This window comes from Rattus rattus, chromosome 2 (assembly GCF_011064425.1).
Source record: "Rattus rattus isolate New Zealand chromosome 2, Rrattus_CSIRO_v1, whole genome shotgun sequence".
NCBI lineage: Eukaryota > Metazoa > Chordata > Mammalia > Rodentia > Muridae > Rattus > Rattus rattus.
In genome coordinates this window covers 91105923-91121419 of record NC_046155.1, presented here as the reverse complement: position 1 = coordinate 91121419, position 15497 = coordinate 91105923, and the positions used below count along the sequence as shown (strand labels likewise).

At 40.1% G+C, this 15497-nt stretch overlaps 1 protein-coding gene across 1 annotated transcript in view; it reads right to left on the bottom strand.

Annotated features, from left to right (window-relative positions):
- Sbf2 (SET binding factor 2) overlaps positions 1-15497 on the bottom strand; it is a 311159-nt gene that overhangs the window by 26045 nt on the left and 269617 nt on the right. Inside the window, 4 exon segments of the mRNA XM_032892912.1 lie at positions 1401-1577; positions 6179-6363; positions 7432-7506; positions 14165-14305. Of these exon segments, the coding sequence (XP_032748803.1) occupies positions 1401-1577; positions 6179-6363; positions 7432-7506; positions 14165-14305 (578 nt within the window).

Below are 15497 nucleotides of genomic sequence, written 5' to 3'. Positions count from 1 at the left end.
ATTTGAGTTTTAAAAAGCACTTTGAGCAGGATATGACATAATATGTAGTAAAAACCCATCTTTGATGAAAAATCCCACATTTCAAACAGACCTAGACTACTTTAAGGACAGGAGCAAAAGATAGAGAAGGGTCCTCATCTCTTTCTTCCCACACAGACTGCGTGTTCTGGGGGTGGGGGTGTACTGCTAACACAAGTAAAATAGCAGTACTATTTATCTTTAGTATTTAATTTCTGGCCCAGGACAATTTTCTAGCAAGGAACAGAATGTATCAGAAATGTCTATGGGAGTTGGGTGGTAAGAACAGTTTGGCACTGGGGACAGAGTGAAGCACCAGTGCACTTCTTCCATGGGCACTTAAGAGTGTCCTGAACTGCCTTAGGGTAGTGAACATCCCAGAAGATGTTTATAATCAGTGCACATGTAGACATGTTTCTCTACAGTTTAAGTGCCTTGATAATACTCACTGCCCTGGGTGAGACATACTTCCTGGTGTCTACCATTTACTCCACTGACTATGAGAAATAACTCTTCCTTGACAGAGCAGGACTAGGTGGGGAATTGGGGGAACTAAAGTTGTAACTTAGAGACACTAACTAAGTTAGTGTGCACGGAGCCCTGGGTTTGATCTCCAGCACTGGGAGGATCAGGTAGGCAGGGTGCTTGGAGAAAAACTGAAACTAGGCATCCGAGGAACTAGAGTTTCCCACTGTATGCAAGGGAATATGAGCACAGACACAGCAGGTTACTCTGCCAAACTGGCATCACTGTTTCCAATGTGCAAGTCATACATATCCTTCTGTAGCTTGGCAGAAATGTAGGCATATATGTGTCAGCAAACCACATTTCACTTAATTTTTCAATAAAAGTTCAACTAGAAATATCTTCAGGGTGATGATATTTGTCCAAATGATGATGGATATCTAGTTTTCCCAGACCTGAGGTAGGTTTGGAATATTTAGTCTCTGATGGCTAGTGTGTGGGTGGATCTAAAATCTAGAGACACAGAAAAGGCAGACATGAGAAAAGGGGAGGAGTTGAGAGAGTTGGGGAAAGGTGTATGCAGCCAGGCAGAGGTCACCTTCTGTCCTGGACCCTTGTGACCCTGACAACAGCACAGCAGGTCTATGAAGACACATGACTGACTTTCCTCAGCATCAAAAAATTTCTACACTTTTCTACACTGACATGCCACATTCTCTTATATATAGAAAACTCCAGGTGATCAAGAATTTCCCTCCTTACACATAGGCCCTATTGTTTCTTAGAACTGAGAGGTCTTTACAGAGGTTACATGATGAAGAAGAATGAGGGAGAGAGGGAAGAAAACACAGGGTTTTCAGATGTGGTATCCACTTGGATGGTCTCTGAGTTACACAACGATCTTTCCCTGATGTTACCTGTGGGAACCACTCAGAATCTTCCAGGGCCTTCAGGAACGTCACTTCCGAGTCTGTAGGGATGGTGCTTGGGATACAAGCCCTCATCAGCTTCTTAAAACTGGCTTTCACTTGTCGGATTTCATGGAACTCAACAGGAACAAATTCACAGTTGAAAGCAAATTCTACCTTTGAGCTCTGAATATGAAGATACAGAGAATTAGGCAGACAATGTGTTAAGAATAAAACTTTCCCCAGGGAACTGCTTAATATCAACACTCATTTGATGCCAAAGAGCTGTAAAGGCTGCAGTGGGTCAAGGGCGCCAGCCTGCGTGGTTCTCCTGTCAGCAGTGCAGCCAGCGCTAGCGGTTGCCCAGAATGGTGTTTAGTGCTTTCCAGGGGTACATGATGTAGCTCAGGAAGGCTGTCACTCTGCGAACTGCAGAGACTGGTAAACTGAAGGTGATGCAGGATCTAACACCACATATAAGGCAATTCTAAGTCCATAAACCTAAAGGTTGAAAGAACCACCCGGCACAGTGGCACCCTCCCTTAATCCCAGTGCTCAGGAGACAGAGGCAGGTGGATCTCTGAGTTCAAGGCTAGACTGATCTACAGAATGAGTTCCAGTATAGCCAGGGCTACACAGAGAAACCCTGTCTCAGGGAAAACAAACAAACAAAACAAAACACCCAGAAAACCCAAAATAATCAAAAAGAGAACCAGTGACAGAAGAGCAGCATAAACTTCACTTCCCAGGATACACATTGCTAATTGGAGGGAATATGTACTGTTGGGGTTCCAGAGCTGAACCAATAATTCTGTAGATATAGATTTATTTTTTATTATGCAAATAAAATATTCATTATAAAAGTATAAAAGATAAACATTTGGAAAGAAAGAAAAATTATGATCTCATTGCATTACAGTTACATTTTAAGTCATTAAGATTTTTCCTACAATAAAATATGAGTATTTCTTAATTGTGTTATTTTTTTCATAAAACATACATTACTTATGTTTACTTGCATATCCCTTCTTTTGTTTCATTTCACATGTAATTTGTACTGTGAGGTATGAGCTTTTTGCTTGTGCACATGCACTCAAGGATGGACGGACAGACATGTGTTGTACCCGCCCCCCCTCTGGTCAAAGATAGGCTCTCACGTATTCCAGGTTAGCTTCAATCAGAGCTGAGCTGAGGATGAGGATGACCTTGAATTTCCCTCCTGCCTCTGTATGTGTTACCTACCATACCTGGGTTATGTGGGACTGGGGATCAAACCCAGGACTTTGTGCATGCAAGGCAAGCATTCTACCCACAGAGCTTCATCCTTAGCCTCACACTTATCAATAAAGAATGAATCAGATGCAATTTCGGGTTGATAATCTGGCTGTCTAAGTCTAAAAACTTAAAAGGACCTCTAATTTCTTATTTTTTTTTTTAGCCTCTTTTTCTTTGATATCTACTGGATCACCTGTTTTTCTTTTTCTTTTTTCTTTTTTTTTCTTTTTTTCGGAGCTGGGGACCGAACTCAGGGCCTTGCATTTGCTAGGCAAGCGCTCTACCACTGAGCTAAATCCCCAACCCCCGGATCACCTGTTTTTCAAAGAACAAAACAGTATTCTTGAAACTGGTTGTATAACAATGTGAATGTACTTAATACTATGAACTTAAAAATAATTTTAGGATGCTAAATGTTATTCTGACTACAATTTAAAAGTTAAAAATGTGCAGCAGTTAAGACAGTGACTGCTCGTCCAGAGGACCTGAGTTCAATGCGCATAAAAAGAAATTTTTAAAAAATTAAAAGACTGTTGCAAAGGACATATATATTTGACCCATTTGATGATTAATTTGATTATTTTTGTTGATGTTAAAATCCTATTAAAATTTTAAAAGAGGGGCTGGGTGTGGTGGTGCAGATCTTTAATCCCAGCACTCAGAGGCAGGCAGATGGATCTCTGTGAGTTCCAGGATAGCCAGGGATACATAACAGAGACCCTATCTCAAAAAACAAAACAATTTTTTTTTTTAAAAAGAGGATTGCAGGAATAGCTCAGTTAGCAGCAAGCATGAGGACCTGGGTTCAATTCCCTTTCTGCTTCCTTTGTTGGGATACAATGTATCAAAGGAGTGACCACTGAAAAAATCACAAATGATAGCTAGGATATAGCACATGTAATATTTGCTGTAAGAAAAAGGAGAGGAGAAAGGGAAGGAGGAAAGGGAAGATTAAGTGATTTGCCTTTTTTACGGAATATACATGATCACAAAGCCACTGTGAGGTCGCATACAGAAAGGGAACACCAGAAGTGAGAATTCACACAGCCTAACCTTGGGAGGAAACAGATCAAGTAAGTGTACCAAAAACAGGCCTATTCTGGACATCACTGGTGCCAGGAATGCTGTGAGGCATTCTTCAATGGCTGTTGAACAGAGTTCTATTTTCTAGATATACAATTAACTTCTGTATCAAAAGACATGTATACAAATTTTAAAACTGAGCATTACCTAAAGGTTTCATGGCCTCTACCCTTCAGGCTGGTGACTAATTGGTTGCAACTGTCTAAGCAGTGGGGAGATAGTTAGCTATGCCAGCCCGTTACAGCAGAGATGACTCAGTCATTGGCATTACAAGGGCTGAACAAGTGGGTTCCTGCTGAGAGCAGCTTGCAAACAGTCTTCGGCTCTATGGTTCAGCCAAAGGTCTGTGTAGATGGGAGATTTCTGAATTAACAGATGCTTCTACTTCCTCTATATATGTTGACAAAAATATTATTTTAGCTGAAGAAAAGTACATTTATTTGCTGGGTGGTGGTAGCACTAAAGGCGTTTATTTAGTCCTAGCTCGCAGGGGCAGGGGCAGGGGCAGGGGCAGGGGCAGGGGCAGGGGCAGGGGCAGGGGCAGGGGCAGGGGCAGCAGAGGCAGAGGCAGAGGCAGAGGCAGAGGCAGGTGGATCTCTATGAGTTTGAGGCTAGTCTTGTCTACAGCATGAGTTCCAGGATAACCAGGGCAACATGCAGAAACCCTGTCTCAAAAAACAACCCTCCCCCTGAAAACAACCAAAAAGCAAACAACCAACCCCCCAAACAAGCAACAACAAAAGAAACAAACAAAACACAAAACCCACATTGATTGATTGTGTACCCGGTATATGTGTGTGTATGTGTGTGTATGTGCGTGCGTGCGTGCGTGTGTGTGTGTGTGTGTGTAGGGCAGGGTGGGCGCAGACTACGACACTTGTTTGGGGGTTAGAGTAGTCAGTGCTCTCCAGTTATATAGGTTCTGGGGTCGTTTTCAGGTCATTGGACTTGGTAGCAAGAAGAACCTTTACACACTGGGTCAGGCCAACATTTATTTTTTTAATGCATGACTTGGAAAACATTGAATTTAAGAAATTACTGGTGCTATTTTTACAGTTTATGAGATTTTACATAGTTAAGCTCCTTAGCACAGTATTAGCAGCTGATATTTTTGAACTATCTAATCTTAAAACCCGTATCTCTGTGTATACAGTTCTGAAAAGTTGGAAAAAACAAGGCCTTATCTCCCTTTGCCTCCAAATTCAGTACAGCAATCTCTGCTATTCTACAGGTCAAAGGACAAAGGTCGCTTGTCTGTTTTACACGTACAGATGCCTGTGGGAAGTAGATGAATATGGTGGGAAATAAAGTCTAAATAAGCCTTATTTCTCTTTTGTATTTATACTTCCTGATATTCGTTATGTTTTAAAAGAGGTTATGAATATTCATCCTCACAGCTAATAAAATGCACATGTATCCACAAATATACACACACACACACACACACACACATACACAACTTGTATATGTATGTATAAACATAAACAGAGCTAATTAAACAAAAATAAGGCCTTCTACTGGCCCTTTTATGGTGTGTATGGGAATGTGTGTATATGCAGAGTGAACGAGCATGTTGGTGTGAAGGCCAGACAGAGGCCAAGTGTGGGAGTCGTTTCTCAGAGGCAGGCCACCTACCTTTTTCTTTTCTTTTCTCTTTTTCCATTTTTCATGGGTGTGTATGGTGTGCATGTATGTGTGAGCACATGGGTACACATGGAGGCTCAGGGTGATGTCAGAATTCACTTTCAATTGTTCCTCTACCTAATTCATTGAGGCAGAGTCTCCCAATCAAACCAGAGCTCCCAACACGGTTAGTCTTGCTCTGGGAATCCTGCTTCTGTCTTGACAGCTGGAATTCCAGGCAGGCTGCCAAGCCTGTCCAGCACTTAAGTAGGTTTCCAGGTCTCACTTTGCATGTTAAGCACTTTAACTGTTAAGCTATCTCTCCACCCCAATCCACCATGTTTTTCTGAAACAGGATCTTTCAATAGAACCTGAACCTTGTTGGCTGGTGGGTGAGCTCCAGCGATTTTCTTGTTTTACCTCTGCAGTGCAAAGACTATAGGAATGTGTGACTATCCCAGTTTTTAATGTGGGCACTAGGAACTAAACTAAGGTCCTCATGCTTGTTTTAGCAACTGTTTTACTGATTGAGTTATCTCTTTAGTCTCTTCTACACAGAAGAGGAAGTTTTTTCATACAGTGGAGGCTAGCCTTAAACTCCTAATCCTCCCAAGTACTGAGATTACAGGTGTGGTGGCACAATCGTGCATGGTTTAGAATTAAGGTGGGGTTTTTGGTTTTTTTGAGATTAGTATATCTAGGTTAGGAATTAGGCTATAAAAACTTATGGTAAAGTTAGCTTGTGATAGGCTTCATAAGAAGCCTTTGGTTTTCCCCATGTTTTCTAAGTGAGAGAAAAGGCTTACCCTTAGCTGCGACTTTTCACCAAATATATAAAGGGCGGCTTGTCGTTTCGAGAGCTGGTTTTGTAGGTAGGTGCTGTTACTGAAGGAGGCTGAATGGTCCTTGCCTGCCAGCCTGGCACCAACATCAATGAGGGATGTTGGGGAGCTGATCAAACGGGTGCTGGAACGAAGACTTGCCCAGACGCCTTCATAAAAGCCAAGAAAAACAGAATGAGATGGACACCGTGGGATGCTGCTGAGAGAGACGCACTTGTTGCTGTGGGGACAGCTTTAATCCAATCGTAAGGGGCAATCAATCTAAGCCATGCATCACAACGCTCATTGGGCATTTTCTTTTTAACAATATAAATACTATTTGATATAGTAGTTTAAAAATCACTTTGTCTTCGATTTAGAAGAACTTTAAGAAATCATTCATGCCTCATTTCATGTCATTGTAAATGTGGCATTTAAAGCAAATCTGAGAGAAAAGCAAGAAACCATATCACGAAGTAAACTAGAAATGTAAGAAATCCTCTCAAGCCAGAGGCTGGGTATAGAATGCAAATCTGATTAGGTAAAAAAAAAAATGGCCTAATTTTAAACAACTAAAGATTCTTTTATAGAGTCTCCATAAAAACTAAAAAAATTTAGTAATATGCATTTCACTTAATTTAGGAGTTAAAATATATGGTCGGCAGACATGTTTCAAGAGAGAATCCACCCACAGTAAGAAGACCAAAGAGTCATGTCATATAAGGTGACCTAATTTATACTAATTAGAAAAATGTATATGTGAGATGATTAAAATATCCAGCATTCAAACAGGCATATACTTATTCCAAATGCAGCATCTTTAAAGCAACAGAGCCTTTCACATATGGCTGCAGAGATGGGGAAGGGGGTGAAAACCTCCCCAAAGTTGGGTTTCCTTGTGTAGACCTGGAAAGGCTGATTCAGAATCTTCCCCAGTGATAAATCAAGTTTATTTCTAAATGATTAAGTTGCCTCAATTATGCGGTGTTACCTCCTCTATCAGCATTTGTGGAGCTTAATAGACCAGTTTGCAAGAAGAGGGTAGGTGATTTCTGCTTAGTACAAAGTTATGATATCTGAGGCATTATGGCAATGGGTTTAAATGCAATCACGGGAACTTCATAACACAAATGAGAATAAAGGAGATAATTTGACAAGCATGAAGATTTACTTGTAGCATTCACTTTTATGAGAAGGTGATTTTAAAAAGTGACACACTGGGACACATGATACGGTACCTTGATTATGAACTGGTTCCTTAGCTGAAGATTTGGGATTTGACTGAGTAAAACATTTGTCTCTGTACCCATGCACTGGTAGGTAAGTTAAAGACAGGAGAAATGAAATGTATACAGCAGCAAACATCATAGCAACCAAGCAAGAGAAGGTGTTTAGTTTTTCAGGTTAACATAGGAGGTAAATGTGAACACAAGTAGATTTAATTAACAGACAGGAAGCTTCACAGTATGACAGGTGGACTGAGAGCCTGCTGGACACATCCTCAGCACCTGCTTAGAAACACTGTAAGCGCAATGGAATGGACAGCACAGCAGAGGGTGCCACTAAGACATTATACCAAATGGAACAAGCCTTTGAAGACTGCAGGTCAGAAGTAAGTCTATATAACAAAAGTAAGGAATTTGGGGCATGTGTCAACATTAGGAGTACATGGGCCCTCATGTTGCAGGAGAGTGGCAGGCACCATGTATTGTCTAACACATTTGTTCTCTGAGCAAGGTCCTCCAACCAAGGGAACAGCGAAGCTCTAGCAACCATTTGGGATAACTGAGGGCGTTTTAGCAGTAGAGCATTAGGCATTGCCACACCTCTTCCTTTTCTTATGTGCATTCAGAAATTATATTTATTTTCATAAATAAGTTACAAGAAGCAAAAATTCATGATCCTGTGACAATACGTAATACCACCAATACACATTTGTGATGGCTGAAGTAAATGGCTTCTCTCAAAATTCTTATTTGCACCAAAATGATAGGCAGCATTTGAGATAATACTTTTGTAATTTGAGTAATATCTTTTTCCATTATACAGAAAGTGTTTTGTGACTATGGCAAACTTTACCTGGTAATAACAAAAATGACGAGTAGTTACATTTCCCCAACAAAGACAGCAGATGGCTTCTATCTTCTAACCATAGGTTAGTGTGGTGGTTTGGATGAGGACGTTCCACTCCTACCCCTTACAAAGAGCAAACTCCTGTGCTTGAATACGTAGTCTCTGTTTGGTGAAGGAAGGGTTACAGTGTGGCCTTGTTGGAGGAGTGTGTCACGAGGATTGGTTCTGATTCTCAGCTTTCTCTCTCTCTGCCGTGTGTTTGTGGATAAGGACCTAAGTTCTCAGCTACCGCTCCAGTGTCATGTTTGCTACCTGTTGCCATGTTCCCTGCCGATGGTCAGGAACTCTGTCTGGAACTGTAAGCCCTACATAAACTCTCGCCTTGGTCATGATGCTTTGTCAAGGCAATAGAGAAGCAAGACAGTCAGTGAGAGTCTGTGCACTGTAACAACATTTTTCCCTTTTAAACAATTATTAGCACTGGTATAATACTCTATTGAACTCTTATGAAGATCTAATTACTAAGTATTTTACATTTATTATTTTATTTATTCCTCACAATTAGCCTAAGTATTATCTAATAATTTCTATTTAAAAGATGAGAACACTGAGAAATAAGACTTATTGATATTTATTATCACAGAGTAGCACTGCAATTTTAATTTAAATATAACCAAAATACATGTTTGAGACAGGGTCTTATAATCAAGTGACTTGGAATCTGATTATTGTCTTACACTAATCCTCTTGCCTCAACCTTTCAAATAGAATAAACCTTCAATATATAGTAGCCTGTCTGACCACGTGATGCTGGACCTGTCAAGAAGTGGTTAAGAGGACTGTGCCAGTGGAGGAGTGATGTGGTTCATTACTCTCATGAGACATACAGTTACTCTGTTCAGACCAAACACAGAGGGATGGGAAAGAGAAGCTTACGCTGGGTCTGAGGATGGCATAGCTTACTTTCAAGGTGGCCTTACACCCAGCACAGTGCATGAGATACAGATATATTGAATCAATGTTACACTGAAATGGTTCAATGTTCAATAGATTGCCTGCTATCTATTGAACTTGTAAACTTGGCAAAGTTAATCTTAAATAACTGAAATATTTACCCTGGAAATAGTTACTTCAAGAATAGACTTTTAAGTCAAAAAACATCATTCATATCTTCACACTTTCTTAAGTGGCTTTTGTAACAAAAAAGGGAATATGTGCTCTTTTTTATAATCCATCACCTTGCAGACTAAATACAAAGTGATCTGAAAAAAAGATGACGGCCTTCGCAGTCATGTACAATGGACATACGAAGTAAACCCATCATTAAGACTGCATGTCAAGGAAGGAATAGGAAAAGAGAAGAGCAGAACAGAGGCCGAAATGAAAAATGGAAGAGCAGGGCCCTTCTCCCCCAGGGTGACTGAGGGACTGCTGAAGAAGCGGTGCCTGAAGGAAGAACTCGTGCAGGGGAACGTCCGTTTTTAGTCTTGCCCTATCTGATCTGAACGTGCATCTGCCAGTCAGTCATGTGATAGGGATCCTCTGACTTCCAAACTTACGGTCTGCAGTCCACCAGACCGTGACTTTACACAGGGAAATGTATATCAGAGATACATAACAGCAGCGAGGGCCACAGAGAATGTGGACTATGTTAGTAAACAGGCTTCTGGAAGATACGGGAGGCTCTGGGAGTGACGAGAGAGGAACGGAATGAGACCTGCTAAAGACATCTGACAGGCAACTGGTTGGGAGCAAAAAGCTGTCAGAAGTATACACACCAAGTTCACAGAAATTTATAGCAGGAAAATACTTGCATAAGGGATCAGAAATAATGGCTATACCTTCACGTATGAATAAAATGGGCCATAAGTTGGAAAGGCAAATTTTTAAATCTAAAATTTATCTTACAGGCCACCTGGCTAAACACGGAAATAGATAAAATGTTCTTGAAGGAAAAAGTTTATAAAAACAAAATACAGAGTGGGATGTTGGTAAGATAACTTAAAGTATCTAGGTATCTGCTGGAAGCTGTACTCTATTAAAAGTTAAATGGAAAATCACTGACTTACTTCCTGACAACACAGATTGAGCACCCCTGAGTTAACCCGAAATGCTCCAAAGTCTGAAACATTTAAATGTTAACATGACATATCAAAAACTTTCTGGTTTTGGATTCTGTACTATTGGATGAAGGATGCTTAGTAGGCTAAAGTCTGTGTAAATATTCCAAAATCTAAAAATAAAACAAAACTCTAAAATATCAAAAACATCTGGTCCATGACATTTGTGATAAAAGATCTTCAACTTGTATAACCTTTCAGGAGCAAGCTGGGATAGGGTACAACTCAGGTGCAAAGTGTTTGCCTAGCATGTAGGTGGTTTAATTTCATAACCCCCCCAATACTATACACACGCAGAAAGGATAAGTCATAATCGCTTATAAAAGAATCTGGGAATATTTTGTGACAGGAGAAATCCCAGGACTCTAAGGAGAAATGTACTATATTGCCTTTTGCTTCAAATCCTTTGAAGAAAAAAATGAGAAGAATGAAGTTTGTATCTCCTATTTTAAAAATCCAGAAAAGAAAACCCTAGACATGACTTGTTATAGGGGCTTTCAAACTCATGCATTGAGATCCTACCCCTGGTACCTCAGGAGTGACTGTATTTGGAAACAGTGTGGTGTGGATGTAATTAGCTAACGTAAGGCCATACTGGAATAGAGTAAGCCTCCACTACCCTATGACTGAGTCCTTATAAAACATGACATAGAGAGTGTCATAAAGATAAGAAGAGAGATCTAAAGTGATGCCTCTGTAAGCAAATGAATGTCACTCATTTCTAGACAATCTTCAGCCCCTAGAAGGCTGTCATTAAACCTTTGCCTTCCAGCCCCCAGGAGAACCACCTACTGGCCTTGGCTCTGGACTCCTGTTGTTCAAGGCACCATTTATGGTGCTTTGCTGCAGTAGTCTCAGGAAACAAACACCAAGTATCAGGGCCTAACGAATTACCTAGAAACATGACCCAAGAAAGCTGAAAGCTCCCGGGAAAAACTGATTTAAGAAAGCTTTGATGATGTATTTAATGACTACCAGAATATGTGTATAGTTCTCAAAAGGGAAAAAGGTGAATTTTATAAAACAAATTATATGTTTACTCTGAACCAACTTTTTCAGTGGAATATTTACAGACTATTTATAGTTCTTAGGAAAAAAGCACTGAGTTTCATAAGTCATGTCAAAATAACCACAAAATACCAGGTGACAGAGAAAATAGTTCTAAAAGAATGGCATAGATTTAGAAATAAGGTCCAAGTGGATTTCAGTAAGAACACAGCCTGTAGGGACCAATCGTGTTCTTCAGAGCTTACAAGACTGGCCTTGGCTTTAGCTGTTACTTGTTCTTTTTGTTTCTCAAAAATGAGAACAGTAATCGACTCTGCGGAAGAAAAGGTACTATTATCAAAACAGTTACTGTCCTGGTGTTCAAAACTGATATTCGAATTGTAACACAATCAGTAGTCCACATGAGAAAACACCCCAAGGGGTGACATTTTATAGGTGCCACCAATAGCAACTCTCCAGGCCACTGTGCTAAGGACAACAGCACATGTGAGGCAGGTGTAAGGGACCTTTGGCTTGCTTCAGGATGAGGCTTTCCCCATGAGGGAATCTAAAGTTGCTTGAACACTCAAGAGTGCTGCTGTGTGAGATTCTGTAGAATCCACAGAGTGTAGAGGACAGTGAGCGGACTATAGTCAAGTAATCTGGGAAAACTCAAAGCTATTAAAACGCAGAAAACAGGAGAACAGCTTTTAAAGCTAAGGATGTAGAGTGTGAGAAATTAGATGTAGTTTCTAACTCCCGATACCTGGCCTGGCCTTAAACTTACCATCCGTCTGTCTCAGCTCCCTGAGTGTTAGTATCTGATTACAGGTGTGCACCACTGGAGCAAGGGTCCACATGTGGAGACTATGTGGTAGTGGAGGTTTAGAAGTGAGAAAGAACTGCTTAACAGAGCTGCTTATATGCGCAAAGCGCTACTTCTGGGGAAGAGAGGAATGGCCTGTAACCGACAATGCCCATGCACAACCTAGATCATGTAGGTGGCTTGTTTTCAAGGAGAGTCTGCCTTGTATGGGAGTGAGAGGAGGAATCTGTGATTGTGACTCCACCGTGAAGCAGCAGAACTTTGCAGTCAAGATGCCTGGTTTAGAATCATCTTTGCGAGTAAAGGAAGCTCACGGTAACTTGCAGAGCCCAGAGTGGAGTGACTGCTTCTCTATCTCCTCATGCCAATTGCTATATCCAGACAGAGTCAGGAAGAGAAACTTAGATATCATTTAGCCTACCCTCAAAGACTACTATAATTAAAGGTTCTGGAGGAACAGCTCAGCCTGGCATATCTTCTAACTTTGTAAGCAATCTTTTACCCTGCAAGCTTGGTGGATCATCACTATTTAAACACAATTCTCCTACCTCCTAATTCTCTCAAATTTATCAATATGTAAGACACCATTAATAATTATACTCATTGTTCCATAAGGCATAATACCTTTGTCATCATACTAGAAATAAATTTGATCATTCATTGGAGAAGGGTAATTAAGAATAACTCAAAAGCATGATTAGTTGATTTTTAAAACATCCACTATCTAGAAGAATGTTCTCAGCTATTAAGGTTCTATTGGTGCTCAGTTATAAAATTAGTCTTACTAACCTCCTCGAGCAAAGCTATTGGATGGGTTTACATCCAAATGTCCTGGCACTACCTGCTTAAGCACAGTGGACATTCTTGAAGACCTCCTTTCAGTCCCTAAAGTCAGCCAAAAAAAAAAAAAAAAAAAAGAACAAAATCATCGTGTTCAGGTTAACATTACTCAAATGACAAAACGTTATCTTCACATGTAGCATGTCTAATTGCTGCCAAACGTTGTACTTTTTAAGTCCCAAAAGCTTTCTTAGAGATAACATGGCAATGTTATTGTTTCAGCAGAGATAACACATATTTGAAAGCTTAGAGTTAGGTTTGGCAAGTGCAATCAGAGAGTCCAATGGTAAACGAAGAAAGGCATGCATGGTGTTACTTTGCAAGAAAAGCCACTTTCTGCTCATGTTGAGGTAATTCAGAGAGCTGAATAAGCCAAGGAGACCAACTTCTCAAGTCACATGCTCCTGTCTAACAATCAGGGTTACCTCTACATGAACCCTTTGGGGTTCCATCACATGATAACTGAAACAGAATATTAGTACAAGTCTTAATGGCTTCATCCAAATCTACAGAAAACAAACTAATGCAAAATCATAAAAGGCAAAAGAAATTTTGGGAATTTCAAGTTTATATGATAAATTTAATCTATGCATTTAATAACACATTTTAAACTTATACATTCAACTTTATAATAATATTTTAAAGTTTATGTAAAGTAGACTTAGACTGTAGGGATATCTCCTGTATTATTACTATTTTTTTAATTTTTTTTTTATTATTTTTTTATGTATATGAGTAGTACACTGTAGCTATCTTCAGACACACCAGAAAAGGGCATCGGATCCCCTTACAGATGGCTGTGAGCCACCATGTGGTTGCTGGGATTTGAACTCATGACCTCTGGAAGAGCAGTTGGAGCTCTTAACCACTGAGCCATCTCTCCAGTCCTATTATTACTATTTTTAAAAGAAAATAGTTGACTCTCTACACATAGCTACTAATTACTAGACATTAACAGTAGTGCTTTGACTTCTAAGAAAAAGAAGCTAATGTTATGGCCTTTCATGGTAAAAATGTTACAGTCATGTTCAATTAACTAAAAGTATGTATCTAAAGGGATTAACCTCAGAAACAGACACTGCCTTTTCAGAGTAGTTGTCCAGAAAATGTATCATCAGATCTTACCTGGGGACAGAGCAAGTGTTGGCCTGACAGTAAGAGTACTGTTGCCTCTGAGTTTCTGATGGACAATAACTGCAGTCAATAGGGCTTGCAAGTACTTTTCTTGCTCTATGCTACTGGAAGATTCTAAAGAGGAGGTAGAAACTACAATACAAAAGAAAAACATATGTAATTTCATGCTACCATACCCAAATATAAAAGCCAGTTAGACTTTAAGTGTATTCTGTGGCTTGCCCTTTGATGCTGGTTTCAACACACCTACTTCTCAGTTGCTCATCATTCTCCCACAAAGGGCCCACATCTGAAAAGCCAGGGCAGGACTAGCCTTCTAAACACAGTGTACTGACAATCAAAATGATGATTAACAAACATCTCCTTGATGATCTTCTCACAACCTGCCCAGGCTACTGTGTGGGAGCAGAGAGGAGAGAGTGGCATTTCAGAGTAGGCAACTGTGAGGATTCCTAACTGGATTAACAGGTGACATGAGCTTGTGGGGGCGCTGTTGCTGGAAGAATAGAGCAAGACAGGAGCGACACAGGAGCCACTTTTCCACATTCTCTGGTCTTTCTAAAAGAGGGAGAGAAAGTGGGCGCACAAATACAAACAAGGATAAAGCAAATAGTTGGCAAGAATATGAGCCTAGTTGGTGTGAAGCAGAACTGAATCACTGAAATGGGTTCAGGCCCTACACATACGTACATACGTACATACATACATACATACATACATACATACATACATATATACATGTATGTATGTATTCTTCAGTTTTTAAAAATATTTATTTTATCTATATGAGTACACCGTCACTGTGTTCATATGCACCAGAAGAGGGCATCAGATCTCATTACAGTGGTTGTGAGCCACCATGTGGTTGCTGGGAATTGAACTCAGGGCCTCTGGAAGAGCAGTTAGTGCTCTTAACCGCTGAGCCATCTCTCCAGCCCATATTCTTAATTTTTAATAAAGGTCGGATGCAGTACAGACTAGCCTCAGTCATATCGCTGAGGCTGACCTTGAACTACTGCTCCTCCTGCCTCCGCCTCTCCCATATATTGGTGTTACAGGTGTTACTAAATCCTTGTCACACTCAGGCACTGAAAAGAGGTGTACTGAAAGGACAATAGAATCACGTATTTTCTTATACCTTAAACAGAAAATAATTAGCATTACTTTTATGACAACATCACTTATAGAGTTCATGTGCTGTTTAACTATGACACTCTTCTTTCTGATCACGTCAATTAGGAGGTGCATCCCAATTTGAAAAACATCAAAACATAAGCAAATGCATTTATTCAGAAATATAAAATACATACTAGGATATAAAATT